Raw genomic sequence first — 25,614 nt, 5'->3', positions numbered from 1 at the left:
AGCTCGAGTCTCGTGAGCAACTGAACAAAGCCATGTTATTATTCTTAAAGAGAATGCTAGCACGAGTTACGAAGTATCAACTCAATGAAGCCTTGTTATTATGCCTAAAGAGAATGGTAGCAGGAATTGTCAACCACCAATTGATCGAAGCCATGTTGTTATGCGTAAAGAGAATGTTAGCAGGAATTGCCAACTACCAACTGAACGAAGCCTTGTTATCCGTAAAGCTCTCGAGATAATCACCAATAGGTGGCAGCACACGTACTGTAAGTCTGTAAATGTGGAATGCGTCGATCCGCTGTAGACGACGATAATGATATTAACACATTTTAATGAAAATATCGATAATAACAACGTAGATATTGATTATAATACTAGCAGTAGTAATTGCGGTGATGGTAAGTGTGATAATGATAAATAATTATAAGAAACTTTGTTTTTTAATAGGTTATTAGGATAACACCGAATGTTAGGCAAGGCTACAACATCTACGTGACGTTTCATGTATAATTTCTGCCAAAATTCTTAAATTTTGAGCCTACATTATGTACATAGGAAGCAGGGGGATTTTTTAGGCCATTTTTTTTGTTAAAAAAGTGCGTCTTATACGCCGTCAAATACGGTAAATTTTAGGTCGAATTTCTAAATTTCCCCGCAAGAGAATTTTTCACTATTAGTTGTATAATAAGTGGTAAATATTGAAAAAAAAATTAAATTTTAGGTCGAATTTCTCAATAAATTTCCCGGCAAGAGAATTTTTCACTATTAGTTGTATAATAAGTGGTAAATATTTGAAGCAAATCCCTTCAATCATAAGGTAGAAACAGTCATTTACTTATAATGGGGCCTTATGGTGTAGGTGTTCCCCTTAAGGAGCCTCTGAAATCTGTATCACCTCCCAACCAGCAGACATTGGTAATGAAGATCTAGAGGCATCTCACCAGCACCTACAAGCAACCTCTCATTGGGAGACGATTTAAATGCTCCTGTACACAATCTTGCTCCTCCATGATGAACTGAATAAGAATTTTAAGGCTATTAGGCTTTGCTGAGGTGTACACTTCACACCCATAAGTTAATTTTGAAAACACCAAGGCTTTGTAAAGTCTCAACATCTGAGTTTGGTCAGTATCCCACGAAGTGTGGGACAGAACTTTCAGCATATTCATTCCATTTAAGCATTTTGTCTTAATATATTTCAGATGTGGAATCCAAGTCAGCTTGCTATTAAAATTCAACCCATGAAACCTTGTTTCACCAACACATGGAATTATCTGCCCATATATGAACACATCTGGGTCAGGATGGAATCCTCTTATATGGCAAAAGTGCATGATTACTGTTTTTCTAGCTGATAATCTAAAACCATTCATCTCAGCCCACTTTACTATGTTATCAATGCAGTGCCAAAGGCGGCGTTCAGCCGCTGCCATCCTTATTGCTGCAAAAGATATCGAAAGGTAGTCAACAAAGCTACATCTGGGGGAATTATTTTGGATACCCCATTGATTGCTAAGGAGAACAAGGTTACACTTAGAACACTTCCTTGGGGCACTCCTTCTTCTTGGTTGAGTACATCTGACATTGTTGCTCTAACCTGAACCTGAAATTAACTGTTTTTAAAAGTGCCTTGATAGAGAGAAGCAAATTGCCTCTTAGGTTACATTGATTAAAAACCCTCAGAATGCTATATCTCCATGTTGTATCTCATAACCCTTCTTAAGGTCAAAGAAAACAGTGACGTGATGTTTGTTAGCAAAAGCTTCACATATTGAAGATTCCATCTAAACCAACACCAGTTGTGAAATGCATGCTTCAAAAACCACACAGAGCAAGTGACAGATATTTACCACCTCCCAAGGACCACATCAAACGTGTGTTCACCATTTTTTCCATGATTTTACACAGACATTATGTCAGTGCAATAAGATAATTCTCTATCTTGAAAGGGTCTTTCCCTGGTTTGGGAAGGCTTGTTCTTGAAAAATTCTGTTAATAAGGCTTAATATTAAAAACCGGTATTTTCAGTGGTATGCTAAATAGTTGATATGATATGTTATATCATCCACTTCAGGAGCTGATTCAATTTCTCTCATAGTAAGGTACATTGTATTGTTCATTCCTTGATGAACTAAAATCAATTTCTACCTGTTTCATTAGCCTTCTTTGAGCTGAATAGGATCTGTAATCATTTTTCTTTGCAACATTAGCAAAATGATTAGCAAACTCATTTGCCACTAACCAGGGATCTGCTACTTCACAACCACAGATCTTGATAACTAGAGGTTGACAAGGAATAAATTTTCCTGATATTTTTCTCTCTCCAAACTAAAGTCAGGGGTACTTTTGAATTAAGTGATATGAATATTGTCCCAGATTCCTTTCATGTCTTTTTAATTTGTGGAAATGAGCCCTTGCTTTTCAAAATTTAATACAATAATGTACTCACATTTTCATCTGCGATATCTGGGAAAGCTGACCTCATAGCTCTATGAGTTTTTTGGCATTTATGAGTCCACCAGGGAATTGGTCGGCACATAAATATGCCCTAAGTCCTAAATATTGATTGAGGACCAGCCAAAAATATAATTGTATTGAAAAAATCAAGAGCATCATCTACAGAGGGAAAGTCATCAACTGGGTCATCTATTGAGCTGTGTTCGTGCAATGTTGCCCAATTGGCTTTACCAATGTTCCATTTAGGTAACCTTAAAGATGGAGGATTTGAAAATACATTCATTACTATTGGAAAATGGTCCCTGGTAAATCTATCATTTATCACTCTCAACTGGAATCAATAAGGTAGTCATCACTGCATACAGATAAATCAATTGCTGATAATGTGCCTGATTAAAAATGAAAATGTGCAGACTCCCCTGTGTTTAGGATTCCCACATTTTCACTTTCTATGATGGAACACAGGGAATTTCCTCTTTGATTGGTAATGATATCACCCCAAAGAGGTTTCTACTATTCATATCTCCCAGAATAACAAAGGGAAGTGGCAGCAATTGGTTAAGGTACTGAAATTCATCAGAGGGAGAAGACTTCACTAAGTGGTAGAGGGAGAGAGCATACTATATATTTTCTTTGCAAATGGATTTGCACACCTATCACTTGCAGTGTAGACTAGATACTAATAGGATTTTGTGGGGTGTCATTATGGATATGTAATGTTACACCCCAATGGCTTCCTATATTTATGTTATAAGGGAATTGATAGGCTGTATACTCACTTGGGCTTGGACACGTATTATTACTAATCATAGTCTCCTGCAAATCTATACATACAGGAGACACTTCTGGTGTGAACAGCCTTAGTTCTTCCCATTTCACTCTTAATCCCTGACAGTTCCACTGGAGAAAATGAGTGAATTTTACTGAGATTCTGAGGCTGTTAAATTGGAGCCCCTTTTCAGTGATTTAACTTGCCCCAGTTTTTTTTTCCGGAAGGAGACATTGTTTATGGCTGCTGTAGATGGCACAGCCTCCCCAGTCTTATGAGTGTTGGGCACCTTTAATGTTATCTTTGTGAAGGGAATACCAAGCTCAAGAGCACTAAAACAAAGCTGGCGCTACCTGACGAAGTGTTGCATGCAATTTATGGACTCTCTGAAGCATCAAGAGCACCAATCACAACTGGTGCAGGCTCCAGGGAGACACAAAGACCAGATACTGATAATACAACCCCCAACAAGGCAGGATTGCCAGCTACAGCAGGCGCAGCCTCCAAAGAGGTGGACACACCAGATATAATTGGTGCAACCTCCATAGAGACGGGACCTGACACAGCCTCTGAAGAGGCAGGAGTGCCACAAACAACTGGCGCAGCCTCCAAAATGGCAGGAGTGCCAGAAATCACTGGCACAGCCACCAGAGAGGCAGAAATGCCAGAAATAATTGGTGCAGCCTCCAAAGAGGCAGGACTGCCAGAAATTACTGGCACAACCTCCAAAGAGGCTGGAGTAAATGTTGCCACCGATCTTCCTTTGTATAACCAAAGGAAGCAATTCTGGTAGCATTTGCATTTCTTCTACGGTTTGCAGCAACACTCCAAAAGGATATTCCTGGTCTAACATATTGGCTTAAAACTTTCTGTTTAGCCCCTGTAAATGTGATGCGTTGATTTACCCTTAAGGTTTGTACAGTATCTCCTTTCCCATGATGTACGCATCAAAATTTTGTAAAGAGGACGGCTGATTCTCCCCACAATGTATACAGTTTGCTTCTTTAAACACACCATGCTCTGTTCACTACACTTAACACATGTGGCAGGCTTACCTTGTAGCTTCTGCCTACAAGATCCTATGACCATATTATTGACAATAAAAGCATATCCTTGGTCTTGGGATATTTTGCTTAACCTTTAAATATAACTATACTGTTACATGTGGTAATTGGGGTTGAACTGAATGTAATAATTAAATTTGGCAGTGGAACTAAGGCTCCATTCACTTCTTCTTCATCCTTTCAATTCTAATCATACCTTGATCCTTGAATTCTTCTAAAAGTTTCTCTTCCAAGTATGTCATCAGTTGAGGTGCAAATATCATTCCCTTGAAATGATTCCAAAAAGCATGTACTGAGCAGTCTACTTTAACTCCTCCAAGATGCGATAATGCTTTTAATTTTTCACTTTTTTTTTGCTGAGGCCAATTCTACTGTAAGTTTTCCTCAGCCTTCATATGATATCTTAGGCTCTCAGCAACAAAACTCCACATTGTCTCTGTACTGTACACATTAAAAATTTCACAATTAACATCTTCAGAATTGAAGGTTAAATATTTATCATAAGAGGTTTCAAATATTCCTGGTCCTATTTTACATACATTTCTGGTCACTTTCCCTTTGCACATGCTGGAGCACAGGGTTCCAGTGTAATTGCCCTAGGTTGTTTTCTAGCCTTTCCCAAACACAGGTTGCCAGAGGAGGGTGCAGAGGTAGTCATGTGCCAAAAGGGTATCATCAAGGGGCCCAGGGGTACTTGATACTACTCATAAAGATCAAGTTGAGAAAAAAAAAGGAAATATGAAAATCTTAAAAAGATGTCATCAACCTTTCATGGAGTTTATTCTTCCACCAATGGCACCAGTAGGAGCCGATTACCAAATGTCCGCCCACTATCCTACCCCACAGGGGATGGCACTACACAATTAAGGTGGCCCAAGTGTAAGCCAAACCTGCTTGTTGGGACTGAGAGTATTACAAGAATACAATCATCCCCACCATAATCATATTATTGGCAAACCAGACAGAATGCAAAGAATCCTCTTCACCCCCTGGAATCCATGGCACAGCCCTGCAGAATAGTTCCGGCTTTGAGCTATCAATCTGATATCTCTCAGGTCCAAACATTATCAGGTAATTGATGATCCTACAACAGTTCCCACTATTAGCTTCAGATATAAACCCCATCCCAGCTATGATGCCTTTTCCTATTTATCAGGTCCAATAAATTTTACCAAAAGTGGAAAATTCCACAAAAATAATGATTTTTATGATAAAATCAAAATTTTTAGGTACTTATCCTCTATCATTTGCTTTATCTGCAGCTACCTGGCATGAGTTCAGGTGTTAAAACTGAAACAATTGGTAAAAAATACTTCCAACAGTTACCTTCACCCCTTTGGAGGGCGGGGGTAAGACAGCGAATGTTTTGGTTGCCATTCTCCTCTTAATCTCTTAAGAGGGGAGGAGGGAGGGAGGGATCTCAATGATAAAGGGTAAGTACAGTACTTATATCATAAAAATAATGAATTTTTAGGTGAAACTTATCCTCTATCATTTGCTGACTCCAACACTGAGTGCTGGAGGAGGGTAAGAGATTTCCTCATAACCAAATCACCAGATATTAGAAATATCCTTATCGCTTACCTGATGCATACGATTCCATGGCAAGCACTTGTCAGATGAGGATCTTCATCAGGTGAGGTTCACTATTGCAAGGAGGTGGAATATGGACCCTGAATATAGCCACTGGTTGAGACTGCGCAATGCAGAATGGCAAGTTTGGCCTCTGTGCCTCAGGCCTGCAGAGCTAATGGGAGCTACAACCACAACTAGACATGATCCCTAAATAGTTACCACCTACCTAACTGAGTCGCTTTGGCATCTCACACTCAAAATAACACCACTTTAAAAGGTGGTTTTTTAATCAGATCAGGGTAGCTTTCTCCAAAAAAAGCTCATTTACTCTAATGAACTTTACCTGCCCCTACTTAAGAGAAACAAAGCAAATACAACCAAGCATAATATCTGAATCAAAACAAAAGTAGAGTATGGCATTACCATGCATGAACTCCAATGCATACGGTTCCTCACTTACCCAGGATAGGGGTTGATAGTGAAAACCTATACCTGTTCATAACACATAAGGGGAGGACTAGGAGAAATCTCCCCTGCCACAACTATGGCTAGTGTATGGCAGTCTTCCTACTGGATATATACAGCCCTCAAGTAGTTAGAAGTGGTGAGCACCAAGTTACACCTCCACTGTGCTGCCAAGATTTGACAGTCTAGAGAGAGATGCTGATAAAAACTAATTGATGTAGCTGTTGCTCTGACATTGTGCAGATTCACATTCAAAATGGGACAATCCTCTGGAGACAATGCATGGTGTGCTTCCAAGATTAAGGATTAATAAAGCAAGCCATGGCATTCTAAGACCTTGGAACCTAGGGCTTCTTGATGGTGCAAAATAGGTTCCTACACTGCTTCCTTAATTGTTAAGATAGGTTGTATAAATCCCTATAGCCAAAACAGACCATTAAAGAAGCTCTTCTTCCTCTACAGCAGGAACAGAGAAGACTCTTGGAAGAGCTTTGGTATTGATATTATTCTTAGCATGAAAGGATGCAAAAAAAAAAAAAGATAGTACTGCTCCAGCATGTGAACACCCTACTAACGATTATATCGCCTGCAACCCACTTACTATTTGGCCTAAGCCACAGCCACCAGAAAGAGTGTTCTAAGAAAGAGCCTTGAGAGAAGCCTCTCTCTCTCTGGGTTAAAAAGGAGGGTCATAAAGTGTCTTAAGCCAACGACTAGGTTCCATAAAAGCAACTTTGGCAGAACCTTAAGCAATCCAGCTGAAAAGCATGAAAAGTTTTGACTAAGTCAGCATAGATTTATAGCCCTCATAGAGGAAACAGACAATCTCAAGACCTTAATCCACAAAGTTCCCGTAATAGTGAACAAGAAATTACTGGACTTTCCCTTTGTCATGGGGAAAGAATCCCTGGATGAATTACAAAAGTCTCTGGAGCTGAGGAGCTAAACGATAGTTTCCATGCATTTAGGTGAAGCTTTTCTATATTTCCGTGAAGCTTCCCTGTCCTCGCCTGACAAAGCAGACTTGTCTGTGGATGTATTGCTTAGGAACTTCTACTGATAAGTGGAAGGACTGGGAACCAATGCCTCCTCAGCCATCAAAACGCGATTAGAAACATGATGGTGTTCCCAGTAGTCCTCAATCCTAGGGTACCCCTTCCACAGCGGAAACATAAGGAAGGCATACACAAATAGGTTTGTCCAGTCTTGAACCATAACATCTACTGTCCAGGCTTGAGGGCCTGGAACTGAGAAGACACACAGCTGGAGACCATAATCCAGCTTCATTGCAAAGAAGTCAATGAGGGGTTGGCCGAACACTCTCCAAATCGCCCCCCCAACTAAAAGATAAATATCAATTGCAGGAGAGTACCTGTCCTGGGTGACTTAACGTTTCCACCAAACATAGAGTCAACCAGAAATCAACTAGGGCATATGGACAATATCCTCATCACTGTCCAGAGGCCAAAGTCCTGGTGATGGCTGCCAAGGTTTCCAAACTCATGCCCCCTGCCTTCTTGTATGAGCTAAAGACGACACACCTGAGAAGACAGAGATTACTTAAAACCCTTCTGGATAGCCAACAACTTGCAGTTAATATGAAGACTTGCTTCTACTGGCGACCACACCCTTGAAGCAACTTGGTTCCCGATAACCACACCATCTTCATCCAAGACAACTGAATACAGTGAGAGGTCTGGGTTCAGGGACTCTAGGGACTTCCCTGCAAGAATATAGGCAGTCCTTGGTTTATGACAGGAGTTCCAATCCAGTGGCGTGCTGTAAGTTGGAAAGCGCTGTAATTTGGAACATCAGTGCCTATGGCGCTTATGGTAACTTTGGAATATCAGCTTAATCAGGAACCGATTTTTTGATGGATGAATATATTTGAAAAAGCACCATAAGTACACCATAAGCCACAGCTGCCGTAACCCGGGGACTACCTATACTATGGACATCGACCAATAAATGGAAGGGACCTGTTCTTGGTTCTAAGGCTACAACTCATGGTCTGGCTGAGTCTCTCTCTGTGCCAGGGCCTCTCAAGTGCAACTGAAGAGGTATCATCCAAAATCGAGCACTGGGAACTAACTTCTCCAAAGATGTGGCCTAAGCAATACAACAAGCATTAGCTGGCATGCTCCCTGAGGAGGAGAATTCTCTCATGATTAATAACAGATTGTCTCCTTGAGCTTGTCAGAAAACCTGGAACAGAACAGAATCAATCACCATGCCCAGGTAGGTCACTCTTTGGTTAGGTTCCAGAAATGACTTGTGACATTCTCAAAAAGCAGATTCTCTTTGGCCAAACATTTGTCATTGAGTCAAGGCTCCCAAGTACAGAAACAGATAGTTTAAAGGAAGAACTTCGGATATCTGCCTAAGCACAACTGAACCAATTCCTTAAAACTGAGGGGATAGACTAAATGTTCCTCTTCCTGAACAAGAGGCGAGGGAGAATGCTGTCAGGAAGAGCCAGGTCTATAAGAGTCCTCTTCACCAAGGACAAAAGTATCCCCAGAACAAGATGGTCTCACCAGACCAGGCGCCAAAGGTCTCATAATCCACCTAGCAGAAACTTTAAAGTCAAAAGCTCTTTCACTGTGTGGATTCACTGACACCTTGCACGGACTCGCCGAAGCCTCATGTGGGCTCATTGACACCTAGCTCACAGACACCTCGTGCAAACTCGCTAATGCCCATGGGGACTCACTAACACCTGTGTGGACTTGCTGCTGGCCATGCGGACTCACGGCCAGCCATACGGACTCGATAATGCCTTGCACAGCCTCAACAACACCTCGAGCAGACTGCCAACATATGCGGAACTGTACAAAGACCCGACACCTTGCGGAAACTGATTGACTAACGGGCGAATGTGAATATCTGGCAGGCTTAGCCCATAAAAGCCACAAAAGCCTGGTCATGGGCATAACAGTGGCCTTGTAAAACCAAAACTTGGACCACTGGTGATCAAAGGGGAGAACTGATGCAAACACTTACTCCTGATTGCCTAACTACAGACTCTGGGCTCATAGCGACAGCTGCAGGAGCAATGGCAGCATTCATACCTGGCTCAGATGAATCACTGCCACAACCATGGGACAACAGGGTCAAACACAAGATCTAAACCTATCATAACATGATCTAACTCTGTCCATGGATGACCAGGAGCAAAGGCAGGAGACAGAGGTCACAGTCCTTGAACATCCTGGGATGTCAATCCTCGTCTAGAAACCTCCAGGACTACCAGGCCTGTCGGCAGAGGTGCCGAGGTGACAGGTAAGGAATGCATTCAAGGAGTGGCCAAAGGAACAGGGGGACACTTTCCTTGCCAATGCACTGACACAATTGATACAAAAGACTCAAATTGTTATACAAAATTCAACTGCAGATTTAACCGGGTCAATAACTAATTGTATTAAATCCACCCTACTACCCTGAGCTGACATTTTGGTGTAGAAGGATCTATATCCACTAGAGAAGAAACTATATACTTATCTCTATCTTCTTGATCTGGTGTTAATTCTAAAGAAAACCTAGACTCAGGACTAGCTGTTCTGTTTATTCTCTCCTAAGTCTATCCTTCTCTTCTAATTTGGCAATCTATCATCTTCTCTATGTCTTCCAAAGACCAATCCTTACAATGATCACAACAGGTGTCTGAATCACAATCCACCTCCCCATGATCAATGCATATTTTGTGTGTATGTATGTCAATTAACCCAATCTGGTCTTACAATCACTTACCTTGCAAAATCTAACAGGCTTTGAGAGGGAAGATTAAGAAGAAGAATCCATATTGCCAAGTACAAACCAAAATCCAGACAATCCAATTCATTAACCAAGAAAAAAAAAACAAATTTCAGAACACTTGTTTACACAACAGGCTGCTTTCATCAACAAGAGAAGAATGACAACCAAAGCAGTTGCTATCTTACCCCCACCCTTCAAAGTGGGGGTAAAGACCTGGAGCGTTCTTTAACAACTGTTTAAATCTTAACACTTGTTGAACCCGTGCCAAGTAGTCGCTGATAAGCAAATGATAGAAGGTAAGTTTCACCTCAAAAATTGTACTGTATTAAGATCTCTTTAGAATTACTAGAAATGAGAAAGTAAACAAAACACTCAAAAATTTTTAGAAATGATTAAGTAAACTAAACACAAAAAAACAAGTTCCAACTTAGTAGTCAGCAGAAGCATAGCAAGATGTCCTTATTTGATGGTGGTTGAAGGAAAAAGTGCTTGAAGATAGTAGGTGAGTGAAGTATCCCCTGATTCAACCCCTCTTAACCACCAGTTAACTACCTAGTTACCAAGGCTTTACAACTAATTCCAGCATGTGCTGAGAAATGTTCCTACATAAATGGTGATGGTTTTTATTTCCTTAGGGACTATCAAGCATTCCAATTACATTATTCATAAGACTGACAGGCATTTATTAACGTAAAAGTTAGTACGATTTTTCCCTCTCAATTTTTCTTCAATGACTGAAAACTTTTGGGTCCTTTGCAAGTACTGTATAGAAGAATATTAAGCTTCAGTGATACAAAAGACTTGACAACAATAGTTCAGTCACAAAATGGTGATTTTTATGATAAATAAAAGTAAATTTTTTTGGTACTTACCCTCTACCATTTGTTTTAGCTGCAACTATTTGGTGCAGGTTCAACAAGTGTTAAGATTCAAACAATTGTTAACAAACACTCCCAATAGTTACCCTCACTCTTAGGAGGGTGGGGGTAAGACAGCGATCGTTTTGGTTGTCATTCTTCTCTTAAACCCTTGAGAGGGGAGTAGGGGGGGTTCTCAGTGATAGAGGGTAAGTATCTAAAAAATTGATTTTATCACAAAATCACCATTTTCAAGGTGAAACTTACCATCTATCATTTGTTGACTCCAACATTGTTGAGTGGCCACCACAGGTCTTATTACCTGAAATACCAAAAGCAAGGGATGGCCTCACGCCCTGACTTTGAGTGCTCTCAAGCAAGAGGGAAAGCTAACCTCCTTCTCAGGAGTCCTAGCCTGCCTGATCACCTCACAAAACCAGAAAGAAAGTGTTCCCAGATACCAGCTCCTTGGATGTACATGCACAGATGAAAAGTCTTCTACACTCCAACATATGGAAGCGGGTCCTTTTCAGACAGTAACTAACAGTGCATACTGGGCAAAGAGGAATTACATATGGGTCACAAATGATGAAATCTCAGAGGAAGGGGACTGAGAAACTCTCAACTCTCTCATTTGGAACAATGGGTTCTGAGTTTTTGCACCAAACTCAGGAATAAAAGAGAATGAGAGAGACCTCCCATTCCTATGAGTGCTGAACGAGATAGGATAAGTCATGCAACTTCTCCATCTTTTCATCAACTGTCAAGTTTACCTACATTGTGGCCTTGTCCAGCATGCACTTCTTCTGAATGCTGCCTTGCAGGGGACGGAAGACAGAATGAGTGGAAAGAGAGCCAACTGCTCACCCATTCAACTTCCAGCCTTATGCCACCACAGGTCCAAAGGAGAAGGGTCCAAGGACTAGTGAGTGACATTCCCATGGTAAAATGATGTAAAGGTTTTCTGGTTTTACCAGAAATCTGCCCTCATTACCTGTGAACTGAAAAGTTCTAAAAACTGCTAGGGACTGGCTGGGGCCCTTGGTTCAATGAGTTCTCACTTTGACTAAACGAATGTCTTCCTCTCAAGACAAACTGAGCTCTGCATGATTGCTTTATGAAGCCAGAAAGAAAGGATGTTCCAGACTCCATCTTCTTGTTTCTGCAGGTACTGAAAAAAGACCCTGACATTCTGTGCTACAAGGTTAGGTTTTCAAAGATGATGCCATAGGGCCTGCACTGGACAAAAAGTCATATGGGTCTATGCCAAAAATTTCTCAGGAGGATAAGACCAAGAGATTCTCGAGTCTCTTGACTGATGGTATTCTAATTCTGCCACAAACTCATAAATGAAAACATGATGAATCCCCAGTTCTCTGTGAGCCTTAGAAGATGCAAAAGGCCATGCAACTTGTCAACATTCTACAACAAGGCTAAGGCCATCAGAACAAGTATTGTGGGTGAGATATCAATGCATGGCCTCTCCCAAAGGCTTTTCAGTGTCTAAGTTAGCCAAGAAATGTCACATCCCACTTCAGAGGCTAAAGCTACTGAGGTGGGCAAGATTGTTCATAGCACCTATGAGCATGGACATATCCACTGAGGAAGACAGGTCCATGCCTTTCAGTAAGAAGACCTGGCTCAAAGTAGAAAAGTTAAGTATATCTTAGTTTAACCAGACCACTGAGCTGATTAACAGCTCTCCTAGAGCTGGCCTGAAGGATTAGACTTATTTTACGTGGCTGAGAACCAATTGGTTACCTAGCAATGGGACCTACATCCTACTGTGGAATCCGAACCACATTATACCGAGAAATGAATTTCTATCACCAGAAATAAATTCCTCTAATTCTTCATTGGCCGCTGGAGACTCGAACTCAGGCCTAGCAGAGTGCTAGCTGAGAACTCTACCGACGGCTCAAGGTAGAGCAACAGGCTTCACTGCAGGGACTGCAAGGAGCTTGTCTTGAACATGAGGAGTGAATAAGTCTGTGATCTGCTGTGAAGTACCTCTAGCTGAAGAGAGACCCCATCTTTGACACCAGTCAGAGAAGATAGTCCACTCCCTGGTACATTGTAATTGAGACTACCTCAACATGTGTGGCTAAGTGAGCCAAGGGGAAACTCTGGGCACCTCAAAAACAAGAGCTAGCAGACTGGAATAACATTCAGCATGGAGCCAATGAGGAGCTACCATGGTTATCTGGGAATCAAAGTGACAAACACTTGCCTGATGGCTCAGTGAATTAGACTGCCAAGAGGAAAGGTGAGAATATCCACATGCTCCATGGGCTGTTGGAAAGCATTTTTCAAAGCAGCCATGGGTCTGGAACATAAAAGCAAAACACTGAATGTTTCCTGTAACCATGTGGTGAACAGGTAGATCACTATGGTTCACCAAAACTTGAAAAGCCCTTTCCCATGCAAGAAAGTAGGGACCCATCTGTCCCAACTAACAGCCCCTGTCAGTTAGTTGGTCTGCAAAAATATTCCTTCCAGCCAGAATATGCCAAGCTGACAGCTTGTGGTGTGGTGAACAGCCCACTCATGCATAAAGGTAAAGAGAAACTGCACTCCCTGTTTGCTAATGTAAGCCACTTTGTCAGTGCTGACATTCATCACACAATCCTTGAATGCTTTCAGAACTAGCAGCACAGCTCACATTTTCAAGATATTCATGAGCAGATGAGTCTTGTTTGGAAGGTGTCCCAAACACCTCTGAGTACTTGGTCCTAAGATCAAGCACCTGCTGAGCTAGCAGCACAAGCAGACTCCTCTACTGTGACCCCTTAGGACTATGCCAGAGAAAGTCTTGTCTAAGTGGGTGGGTATGGAGACCCATACCCTGCCCTTCCTGAGGCTAAAACAATTACTCACAGGTGACCAAGAGCCTTTGTCACCCTTCAAAAAGGAGGAGCACTTGCTAGAAACCTGAAGGACATCTTGCTAGACACCAGACTCCCCTTAGATCCTTTCTCCAATCAGGGAAAATGAAAGAAGACATGGAACAGGAGAGCTTGACAATGAGGGGGAGGTAGTGGAAGGACATAGTTTCCCTTCCTTACCTGGGTCTAGCTTCCTCCTTGAAGAGGTTGCAATAGTCCTGGAACTCCTAACAACTACAGCAAAAGCAGGCAATGCCGTAAGTGTTAGAGCAACATCAGGTGCAGTAGACAACACCATAACGGTTGTGGCAGCAGCAGCAGCAGCAGCATCAGCCTTTACAGATGACAGGTGGTAGAATGAGTATGATCCCACATTTCTCAACATCCCCATCCCCTTCTCCTCAGAAGGTGTGGTTAAGGGAAATAGTTTGAAGGACTTCAGTAAAACAGAGAAAGAGGTAGGCTAACACTTGACTGATGACTCTTCTACATACAGCCTCCAACAAAAGTGCTCTCTCCCCCACAATCTTAACACTGCTGAAATTGCAAGGAAAATTAATAACCAAAATAGCGGGGAATCATGAAAAATAAAAGACAAAGGAGAAAAGGGAAATAATCCTTCAAATCTCTGCACTTCCAGAAAGTTAAGAGAAAACTCAAGACCAGCACAATTACAAGTTCAATTTAGTAGTCAGGAGGAAGGTAGCAAAACATCCTCACATGGCAGCACCCAAAGAATAAGTGGCTGGTGTCTGCTGGTGAATAAGGAGTATTCCCCAACTCAGCTCCCTTAACCATTAGTTAACCGTTTTCAACATGTTCAACAACTGACTCCAGCGAGTGCTGAAGGATACTCCAATATAAAAGATGACGGTTTGTATTTCAGTATAAACAGAGTGTGCCTGAAGATGACAGATGAATTGGAGGGTTCCACCTAACACCAGTTAACTACAGAATCCAACTTGTGCTTAGGAATACTCCTATATAAAAGGTTATGGTATATATTCCAGCCAGAAAAACTCATGACCGAGTGTAAAGTTTCAAAACCTTTAGCAAAGGAGACTTCATGGGATGAAGGAATCTCCTTTCAATTGCATGTTCAGAGAAAAAACCTTTTTAAAACTTCAGCAATCTTTCAGATACACTGACTGAAATACAAGCTTAAAAATGATTGATTTACCTTTAAATAAAATTAGGTGATAAACAATATACATAAAAATAATACCATTTGAGAGTATCATAATGTCATTGCATACATCCCTCCCAAAAACCTTAAGAACCAAGATCAAAAATAGCTGATGTCAACCAACCAAATGAGACATACTTACATCAAATTCAACATCAAATTCATATTTCAGAAGTTCGTGAATGAACCAGCATTTTCCAAACCACCTTGTTCCTTCTTTATTACTTTCTAGTCGAAACCAGTCGTTATCTGCTTCTTTGTTATTCTGTACATACTGAAATAAGAAAAACATCAAATCAGAACACTATTTAACACAATTAAAAAAATGTGCAGATAAATCTTGTCAACAATTTCTGTTTTACAAATACAACTGTAGTGTATTCCTTTTACATAAAATTTCCAAACTTTCATTCAGTGCTCACCTCTCAACACCAATGACTGGTAAAAATCTGTCTTGGCTGACAGTAGATAAAAGTAAGAGCTTTTACAAGGTGAGATCAGGCTCAATTTAACAAGAGAGGTCACAACAATCTCGTAAAATTCTGCAGGTAGCTGTAGTTTGTCCACTTAAGCAAAACACTAAAAAATTTAGTAAATAGGATTTGTAATTTACATGAGCACCTGCCATGGTCTGCTTTAAACAATTTCTGGTGGTTATTAGTACCATTATCACATCAGATGCCACTTCAGAATACAGAGTAGCTTGCGTAACAGATTAAAATTAATATTCCATATCTCAAACCACTGTCTTTATCACTCGTAGGTAAAGAAAAAAATTTTCACCTAACACCATTGGATTAGTCATTACTCATACTGAAATGAAGACTGACAATGTGAGTTCTAAATAGTGTACAAGCAAGAGCTGCAAGACACCACCATACTACCTTCCAAAGCACCAGCTCTCTGACAATGGTTGATCATCACTGGTTCCTTTGATAGTGATCAGTGAGTCTCATTAAGCTATGGGACCTGCAGGTTTGGCGTTACAGTGATAACTCAAGATTTATACTGCTACAGGATCAATACCTCCTACAATACAGTTAACATTACTACTGGATCAATACTTCCTCCATTACTATCTCTACAGTCTTTGTCTACTGTTATCCAAACACTGGAAATAATTAGCACTGTCTGACTGCAAAATAACAACAAAAATCTCTCCTAGCATCAGGGGTAAAATTGCTCAGCCATAAAACTGAGCATAATCACCTGAAATACAAAGAAAAATCTTTATAATAAAATCATGAACATCCTGACAGATAAGGTCAGCATAAAAAAGAACCTTTCTTCAAGTACTGATCATTTCTGAAGCTGCAGAAAGAAGGTAGTATGTAAACTCAGTACAGACAACATGATTTCTTATTACCAAAGCAACATGCACAGTCGGGTTAATCTTCCAAGGAAAACTCATACTTAACAGGGGCTCTCTTCGAAAACCAGGTCAGTTTAACATACTGTACTCATAACAAATTGAAAACTAGATCATCAATACAACAGTCATCAGAATGGCTACACTTGAGCAATTCATAAAGCTTATGAAGTTTTAAAATAAAATAACAATATCTAACAACAATAAATACTGTATTCATAGTGTTGACAAATTTATTAATCAATTTATATTCTTCATAGCTAACAAACCTGCAGTCTTAACTTATGGATAATTCTTCTAGTGCCAGCTGGAAACCAGTAAAAATAATAAACAAGGAATTGCTGGCAATGAGGTAGGCCAATAGGCCTAAGTGGCAACCGTCAATTTCCTTTGTGCATGTAGTGAAAGAAATGAAGCCTATGTTTCTTCCATCCCAGGAAACTTGATTGAGGGGTGGGCCATTAAGTTAAGACTGCAGGTTTGTTAGTTATGAAAAATACAGATTGATCAATAAATTTGTCATTTGCTCATATGCAGAACAAACTTCAGTCTTAACTTATGGATAGACTCACTTTTGGAGGGAGGAAAGAAAGTCTGGAACTGACTCGAGGTTCAGCATACCTGATAAATCTGATAACTCTTTCTGGCTTACAGAAGCCTGTGGAAGGGAATCTAAGCCTCTGACATAATAAATAAGCGATTATTTATCAGTCAGACTTTTGGGAATCCTTACAATGCGATGAGACAGTGTAGGAGAAAGTTAAAGAACTATATCTGTAAATAACAAACCTTCGTTTTACCAACAGTTTGTTATCAATCCTCTCTCCCCTTGCTAGAGAGAGGAGGGACTTGCTTTTGCAAAAGTTTTATATTCATGTACGAATAAGCAAAACTTAACAAAAAGGCCACAGTCTCACCTGTATCAGACCCAATCCAGCTCATGATGGAATGAATTCTTCGCCCACCAGGTAAAGAAGAAAAGAAAAGAAAGGAAACTGAAAGAGACCAGCCATTCTCACTTTCATACCATCATCTTGGGTAAGATACAAACTGTCCCGCTAAGGGCACTGGATGAGTTAAACAACCTGTTGAGCAGCCACCACTGGACCCGAGGAAAAGGGGTCCAAGGACCTGTGGGCAATGTCCCGCAGATAGAGGGAAGTGAAGGTGGTTTGACAAAGCCATGTATCAACCTTCAAAATCCTTTGAACAGACAAATTCTTTTTACATGCCAAAGAAGGGCCTAGCCCCCTAACATCATGTGCTCTTGCCTGCATTGTGTTAAGATTGGAGCATAAAGTCAAACCACAGGCTTGTCTGATAGTCTCATGCAGCTAAAAGGATATCGTATTCTTGGACACTTCTTTCTTGTTCTGGTGAGTGCTAAGGAAAAGTCTTGGCAACCCAGTCGGAGATGGTGAGTCCTTTTCAGGTAGCAGCGAATTCCGGGACAAATTTGAAGGCTAAGAACATCCAACCCCCCGTATGCTTGACATCACAGGATAGGCCACGGAGTTCACCAACTCGCTTCGAGGAGGCCAGAGCCAGCGGGAAAACTTTCTTGAGGGTCAGGTTCCCATCTCATGCATGATGCAGAGGCTCAAACAGGTTACAGGTGAGGCTGCCCAATACCAAAGTCAGGTCCCAACTGGGTGGTCTAAGCTCTTGGAGGACAAGAATGCTCAAAGCTCTTGAGAAGCACTGAGATCTCCCACAAAGAAGAAAGATCAACATCATTCATTCATAAAACTGCACTCAAGGCAGCCCTGTAGCCCTTGATGGAAGGCGTGGAAAGTCGTTTCTCTCTGCCTAGAAAAATGAAAAAATCTGCTACTTTCTGAACAGAAGCTCCAATCGAAGAGAGACCCCATTGACAAAACTAACCACAGCAAATGGCCCTCTTGCCTTGGTACACAGCTGAGGAAGATCCTCTGAGATACCCAGATATCTATGATGCTGTTCTGTGAGAAAAGCCTCTCGCTCAGAGGAGATACTGGATAGTCTCCAGCTGTGAAGAGACAGGGACTTTACTGAGTGATGGAATCTCTGGAAGTGGGGTTGACACAGAAGGTTGTGCCATGGAGGAATCTCTCTCAGAGCTTCTGACAGCAGGGTTAGGAGATCGGGGAACAATTCCGCATGGGGCCAAATGAGAGCAACTAGGGTCATTCTGAGATTCTGAGAGGCTATTACCCTGTTCAGAACTTGACAGATTAAGCAAAATGGAGGGAAGGCATAGACCTCCAGATTGTCCCAGGGGTGTTGCAGGGTGTCCTCCACCACTGCAAATGGATCTGGAACCACGGAACAGAAGACCTCTAGTTTCCTGTTGAACCTCATTGCGAACAGGTCTGTTGAGAGTCTTTCACACAGGTGAAAGACCCTGTTTGCAATGTCCTGGTACAGAGACCACTCTGTCCCTATTACCTGATTCTGATGACTCCAGCATCCTTAGAAGAACGTGGGCTTGAGGGATGACGTGGTGAAGGAGGGCGAAGGGGATGTGGTCATGTACCAGAAGAGCTCTCTTCACGGACAGAAATAGCAGGACGAGACTTTTTAACAGGAGCAAAATCATCATTCTTACAAACTTTGACAGAGGGAGGAACAACTGCAGACTTCTTCAAATTGCATAAACCCTTGACATCAGAAACACGGACATCAGGCAAGGGAGAAGCACGGCCGTGGACCTTCCTACGAACTTTGGCAGAGGGAGGAACAACAACAGACAACTTCTTCAATTTGCATAAATCCTCGACATCAGAAACATGGACATTAAGAGGTGAAGCAGCACTACCGTGGTCCGAAGCAGACGAAGATACGATACGCCAGAGACGTCTCCTACTAGGGGAAGAGGCAAAGTCTCTAATTCACCACCGCTTGACAGGAACAGGGGAAGACGAAGAAGAAGAAGAAGGAGACAGTGTCCTATGATGTTTCACTTGCACAATACCTCCAAAACTCTTGCAAATTCAATCAACCACTGCCTGAACCAATGAGTCCGAAGGGGGTTGGAGGTCAGAACAGGAGGAGGCAGGATGACACACTGGGACGAGAGCGGAGTACATTAGTCAGCTGGGAAAATGCAACAGCTAATGAACTGGGCACGGGAGGTGGGGGAGCCACTGGGATGGGGAATGACAAGGCAGCTGACCCAGGCCTTAGTGAATTCAAGTAGTGGGACAACTGGCCATCCAAGGATGGTAACCTGTTAGGCCTAAGGAAGTCCAGAGAACAGCCATCTTCTGCGCATCGGAATCTGAAAGTGTAGAACAAGATGGAGACGCATCTGCTCTTAAGTGGGAAGATGATGTACCCCCAAAAATAGGCAGAGGAAGCATTAGCAGGGAAGTCTCCGGACCCCTCTCCCAAAACTTCCATAGACGAAGCTATAGAAGAGTGGGAAGGGGTAAAATTTTCCAAAGAAGACATAGCAACTGGAGGATATGGCAAAGAGGAGACAAAAAAGAAAGAGCATGTGAGGTATCCATCAAAGGAGGGAACCCCTCCAAGATGGAGCCTCTGACTTCCTCCTATTCTGCCTCCTCTTGGCAAAATCCCTCCACTGCTCAAGAGGCCAAGAACGACACCCAGGGCATGGATTAGTGATATTACAATCATTAGCTCTACATTGGCTACACATAGAATGGGCTCAGTCTCAGCCGATGCCAAAAAGTGAGAGCAAGGGTAACCATGACGCCAGGACACATCCTCTGATGCTTGGAAAGCCAGGCAGAAACTGGAGGCTGGGATGATTCTTGCAGATGAATGATCACACAAAAGCATACAGCACATGACAACACAAAATCACCAGCGCAAGCAACACAATCACAACAAATTAAGCAAAAAACACCAGATTCAGAGAGATGAGCGAAAGCACGTCTTCCTTCGATGGCAGTAAAGAAGAAAGTGAGGCATCATTTCTTTCGCTACATGAGCAAAGGAAATTCATGGTTGCCACCTAAGCCTATTGGCCTACTTTGTTTATTATTTTTACCGGTTTCCAGTTGGCTCTAGAAGAATTATTGATACGTTAAGACCCAGGTTTGCTCCACATATGAACAAGTATGTTGTATGCCCATGTAATTATGCATGGAATAACAACATTACATGCTAAATGACTACTACTATAAGAAGTGCTAACAGAAACTGTATGTGCCACATGTTCACTAAACTAACCATCACCAGAAATAAACAGAGAAACATCAGAATGGTGAAACTTTTATAAGTTTTGTAGAGCATTGGCACAAGAGAGAGACGCTAACAGTATTAGCTTTACTCAACCAATAACTCAACAATCTCTCTAAATCTCCCAAGCAGTGAAACAGCAATCTGAAGTAACCGACTGAAAGCATTCCAATTACAGTATTGTACTGGCATGTAAAATGTAACAAAAAAAAAATATATTTATACACTAAAGTATTCAGAACCTACTTTAATCAGAGCTTGGTACTCCTCTTTCAGTCGAGTTACCCACAATTCTTTATCTCTTGGTCCTGCTTTGGTTTTTAACAGCGGGATATTGCTTAATGTTTTTCGAGTAGCATCGTCAACCATCTTGAACCTGGTTAAACAGTTTCCCTGAGGAAAAGAGACAACATTATAATCTAACACTGTAATTCCTAAAGCTATAAGTAATGTGGAGGTTCTTACAGTAAAGACAGTGAAAAACTTAAAAGTTACAGTACCTGTATTAACCAATGAACATGTTAATGTAACAGATCAAATTTCACAAATTTTGAAGTAATTTTTTATTATTCCTACATTTCAAAACAGAGCTTTTATATAGACGCATTTTATCAATAGCAAGCTGGAAACAATGTTGAACTTGGTATTGAGGTAGTTAATTGATGATAGGTGGGTGAGTGGGTGAGTGGGGGAAGGGGGGGACTAGTCACCTGCCAACATCAAGCACTTTTTCCTTTTGTATTAGAGTCTAAGGAGTGTATTAGGTGGGATTATGATGAAAGGCTCAAGTTTGTATTGTATACCTAGGAAAAATACAAATTTAAAAAATCTGTGATCTCTTCCTAAAAGAATACAAACCACTGCCTTTTATGTGAGTGTATCACTCCTTAGGTGGATGGTAGTCAGTCTATTGACTGGCAAGTTGAATCTCCAACCAGAAATGTCATGCTCCTGGTCGCAATAATGAGCAGGGAAGCCATGACTCCAGTAACCTCTTGCATGATCTGGTCAGAATGCCAGGGCCCTGAGCCAGAGTGAGAACTGTCTGGATCTTTACTCATAGAAGAAACCTCAAAGAACCGAATGTGACCCCCATGAGGGTTGACGGAAGTCAGAGGGTAACTAAAATAGTTGAAATTAACTAATGAATTTAGATCATAACTCTACCCAATCTCAACCTTTCCCTGCTAAAATGGAAAATGGAGAGTCACACCTTATAAGTTGAAGCTCTAAGATACGATGCTCAAATGTGCAGTTGAGCTGCATCTGCTCCTGTTCCAGCACATACTCAGCCTGAGCTGCTGCCTCAGACAGAGGAAAATAAGGAAGGAGGCAACCAATCATTCAAACCATTCAACTTCCAGCCTTAAGATGCCCTTCTGTCTTAGAGGAGATTGGGTAACTACACAACTTGAGCAGCCACCATGGGTCCCAGTGAGAAGGTATCCAGGGACTTGTGGGTGAAGTCCTTCAGGTAAAATGAGATCAAGGTAGTCTGGTATCTCCAGAAACTTGCCCTCATTACCTGTGCTACTGACAAGTTACTTCAAAATGCAAGGGATGCTCTAATGGCGTAAGAGGTCAGATCCTTCTTGGATAGTACCAGGCATAAAAGCATCTCATATGGATCTCCATCAAAAAAGCAAGCCCCAAATAAAGGGAACCAAGAAACTCATATCTCTTGTCAGGTACTGGTAAGTTATGAGTCTTGTCACTAACTCACAGATCACAGAGAATGAGATTCCCATGCAACTTAACAACACAGTCGACCCATGGTATTTGCAGGGGATGTATATCACTATGCCCCTGTGAATAGCTCAAACCTGCAAATACTTAAAACCCCTCTAAAACTGCATATAACTGCCTATTTTGATAGTTCAAAACACCAAACAACCCTCTAAAAATGCTTATACCTGAATATTTTAATAGTTTTATCACAAAAAGTGCAGTTAGTCACAAAAGTGATATGGAAATACAGTAACCTGTGAATATTTCTCTTTGAAAAATACCACAAATAGGCGAATTTTTTGCTAATAATGTGAAAATATGTGCCACTGAGAAATCTACAAATAGGTGAAGCCGCGAATCAGGAACCGCAAATAGGTGGGGGTCCACTGTATGCTTTGTTGGGGATAAGAGATCTTACTCCCAAGACAAGTTTTAGAGAGAGATCTCAATCATTGATTGCCTAAGTGACATTGTGGAGGATACAAGTTGCACCCCACTCCAGAAGCCAAAGCTCCTGAGGAGGGCCTGACTGCCTGAAGCTCCTCATCAGTATACACATCCCACCAAAGCAGAGAAATCTGGACCCTTAAATCTTAAGACCCAGCAATAGCCTTTCATTGCAAGGACTGAGAGGAGCTTGTCCACATGAAGGCAGAAGAAGTCTGTGATCCACTGAACTGAAGCTCTGACCAGAGGGGGAGACAGTCTGATACATGTTAGATAAGGATATTTGGAGGTACTGTACTGTACTGTACCCTGACATCTTTGCAGTCCTGAGAGAAATGCCTCTTGTTCAAACAAGCTGATAGATCACCTCCAGGTGTATAGCTAGAGGGTCTGTACTGAACAATGATACCTCTAACAGAGTGGCTGAGCAGACCACAGGAAAATCTTTCTGGGTGCCTTGACCAAAAAGAGGAAGCAGATTGGGAAACCATTCAACAGGGAGGCCAACAAGGAGCTACCAGGGTCATTCTGAAACCCTAGGTAATCAGCACTCGTCTGATCACTAGGTGGATTTGACTGAATGGAGGGAAGGTGCAGACACAAAAATTATCCCAGTAGTGTTCAAAGGAATCTTCTAGAGCCACTGAGGGATCTGCCACTGGGAAGCAGAACATTAGGAGATTCCTGTTTAGTTACATGGCATACAAGGCAATCACCAATGTTTCCAAAGCTAAACAAAAACCTTTCTGTCACACATGAGAGTAAGGATCACTTTTTCCATACTCCTCCACCTAGAGGCTGAGCTGCTCTACTAAAATACTCCTCTTGCCCAAAATGAACTTGGTTGAAGTATGGTGAAGTGTCCATTCATGCATCTGCCTCACCAACTGAGAGAGGTGATGGGACATATCCCTGTTTTTGATGTATGCCACTACAGCCATGTTGTTGCTCATCAACACTACAGGGTGACTCATTACACAATCTTGGAATGCTTGCAAGGCTAGCAGTGCTGCCCGCACTTCCAAAATGTAGCAGTGCACATGAAGAAGTTCACCCTCTGTCCATGCAACATCCCCGGCATACAGGTTCTCAGGTGTGTGCCTTACACTCCTTTGACACATCCAAGAACAAAAGCATCTACAAGGTGGGGATTTCAAGGGAACTTCCACAAGGAGGTTCCCATCATTCAGCCACCAAACAAAGTCTTCCCTTACCTCCTTGCTCAAAGGTGTAAACTGGAAGGCAGGCTGCTGGAGGCTGACCAGTGCTGGTAAATTTGCCACTGAGGTTAGTGCAGATGGAGTTGCCCATACAGAACAAGCTTCTCCAGAGATGAGAGTTGACCTAGAACTACCTACCAAGCCAAGATACTTGTTCCTGTTGCAACAGGAATTGTGTTGAAATCTTCCTGAGTTTGCTAACATGACAGTCTGGTGGAATGTTTCACTACTGCCATATTCATCATCGTGCCAAGGTACTTACAGGTACTTTGCCTGCTGCTTGGTCATGAGCTCTGACTCATCCAGTTTATCAAGATTCCCATGTTGCAATAAAATGTAATGAAACAGTCTCTGTTCTGGGGCAAATGTGCCTCAAAGGACAACAGAACTAGCCAACTGTCAAGGTAAATCAGCAAGCATATACCCTATGAAAGGGGCCAAGCTTACAACAAGGCAAATACTTGCATAAAGTCATGGGGGATGTTGCCAATCTGAAGCAAGGAGCTTTGAACATGTATGTGGTCTTGTTGCAGACAAAGCGAAGGACTGATGGACAGCCATCAGAAAGTATGTATCCCTCAGATCCATTGTAAAGCATGAAATCACTCTCTTTTTAATGGAATCCACCATGGAGCATGCTGTTTCCATCTTGAGCCAAGTCTTAAGAACAAACTCATTCAACTGACGCAAGTTGTTGACTGATCGTTAGCAGCCAGTCACTTTCTCCTCTGTAAAACTCATATTCAATTGAACATTCAGGATGTCCTCTCATGACAATGACCAAAGAAAAAGTGCTCGGTGACAGTACACGAGTGAAGAGTAATCCCCCTTTCACCCCTATTACCATCAATTAACTATCTTGCTTCTAAGCTCAAATTGAGGAATACTCTGATCCAGAAGTTTATGGTTTGTATTTCCATACGATCAAAGAATGTTCTACAACATATAACATAACACTATGCAAAGGCAATTGTGCAGCAATGTCATATAATTCTTGTCGGTACAGATGGAGAGACACAAATACTGTAATCAATCTTGGAGTTTTACCACAAGCAAGGAATCATTAAAAAAAAATACACCTATATCCTTGTTATTTGACTACTTATTTATAGAGATTCTTGCATAAAAGAAAAAGTTTTAAACCTGAAGAATAACTCATTAAATTACAAGTCATTACCTTAAGAAATTACAGTTCAAAAACATATACAGTAAACCCCCCGTATTCGCGGTCTTACTATTTGCGGACTCAAATATTTGCAGATTTCTCTGTGGAACGTATCTACCCATTATTCGCGGAAAATTTGCCCATTCGCGGTATTTTTCACTGAGAAATATTCACTAATTACTGTATTTTCATGTTTTCATGACTAAATGCACTTTTTGTGATAAAACTATTAAAATACTCAGGTATAAGTAATTTTAGTTTTTTGTTTGTGTTTAAACTATCAAAATAGGCAGTTCTAAGTGTTTCTAGAGGGTTTTAAGTATTCGGGATTTTTGCTATTTGTAAAAAAAAAGTGCATCCCTGCGAATGGGGGTTTACTCTAGTATACTAATGAGGTAGGATAAGTTGCAAAAGTGAAGAAGAGATGCACACACTAATTCCACAGGTCACAGCCAGCTTAAAAGCATATCAGAAACAACAATT

At 41.4% G+C, this 25,614-nt stretch overlaps 1 protein-coding gene across 4 annotated transcripts in view; it reads right to left on the bottom strand.

The window, feature by feature from the left end:
* Ufc1 (Ubiquitin-fold modifier conjugating enzyme 1) overlaps positions 1–25,614 on the bottom strand; it is a 109,880-nt gene that overhangs the window by 6,014 nt on the left and 78,252 nt on the right. For all 4 annotated transcript variants that reach the window (XM_067109012.1, XM_067109014.1, XM_067109013.1 and 1 more), the window contains exons 2-3: positions 20,818–20,964; positions 15,157–15,288 (exon numbers count right to left, since the gene is read on the bottom strand). In XM_067109012.1, coding sequence (XP_066965113.1) covers positions 15,157–15,288; positions 20,818–20,964 — 279 coding nt within the window. The remainder of the gene's footprint in view (positions 1–15,156; positions 15,289–20,817; positions 20,965–25,614) is intronic.

This window comes from Macrobrachium rosenbergii, chromosome 9 (assembly GCF_040412425.1).
Source record: "Macrobrachium rosenbergii isolate ZJJX-2024 chromosome 9, ASM4041242v1, whole genome shotgun sequence".
Classification (NCBI taxonomy): domain Eukaryota; kingdom Metazoa; phylum Arthropoda; class Malacostraca; order Decapoda; family Palaemonidae; genus Macrobrachium; species Macrobrachium rosenbergii.
This window is presented reverse-complemented; position numbering and strand designations above follow the sequence as displayed.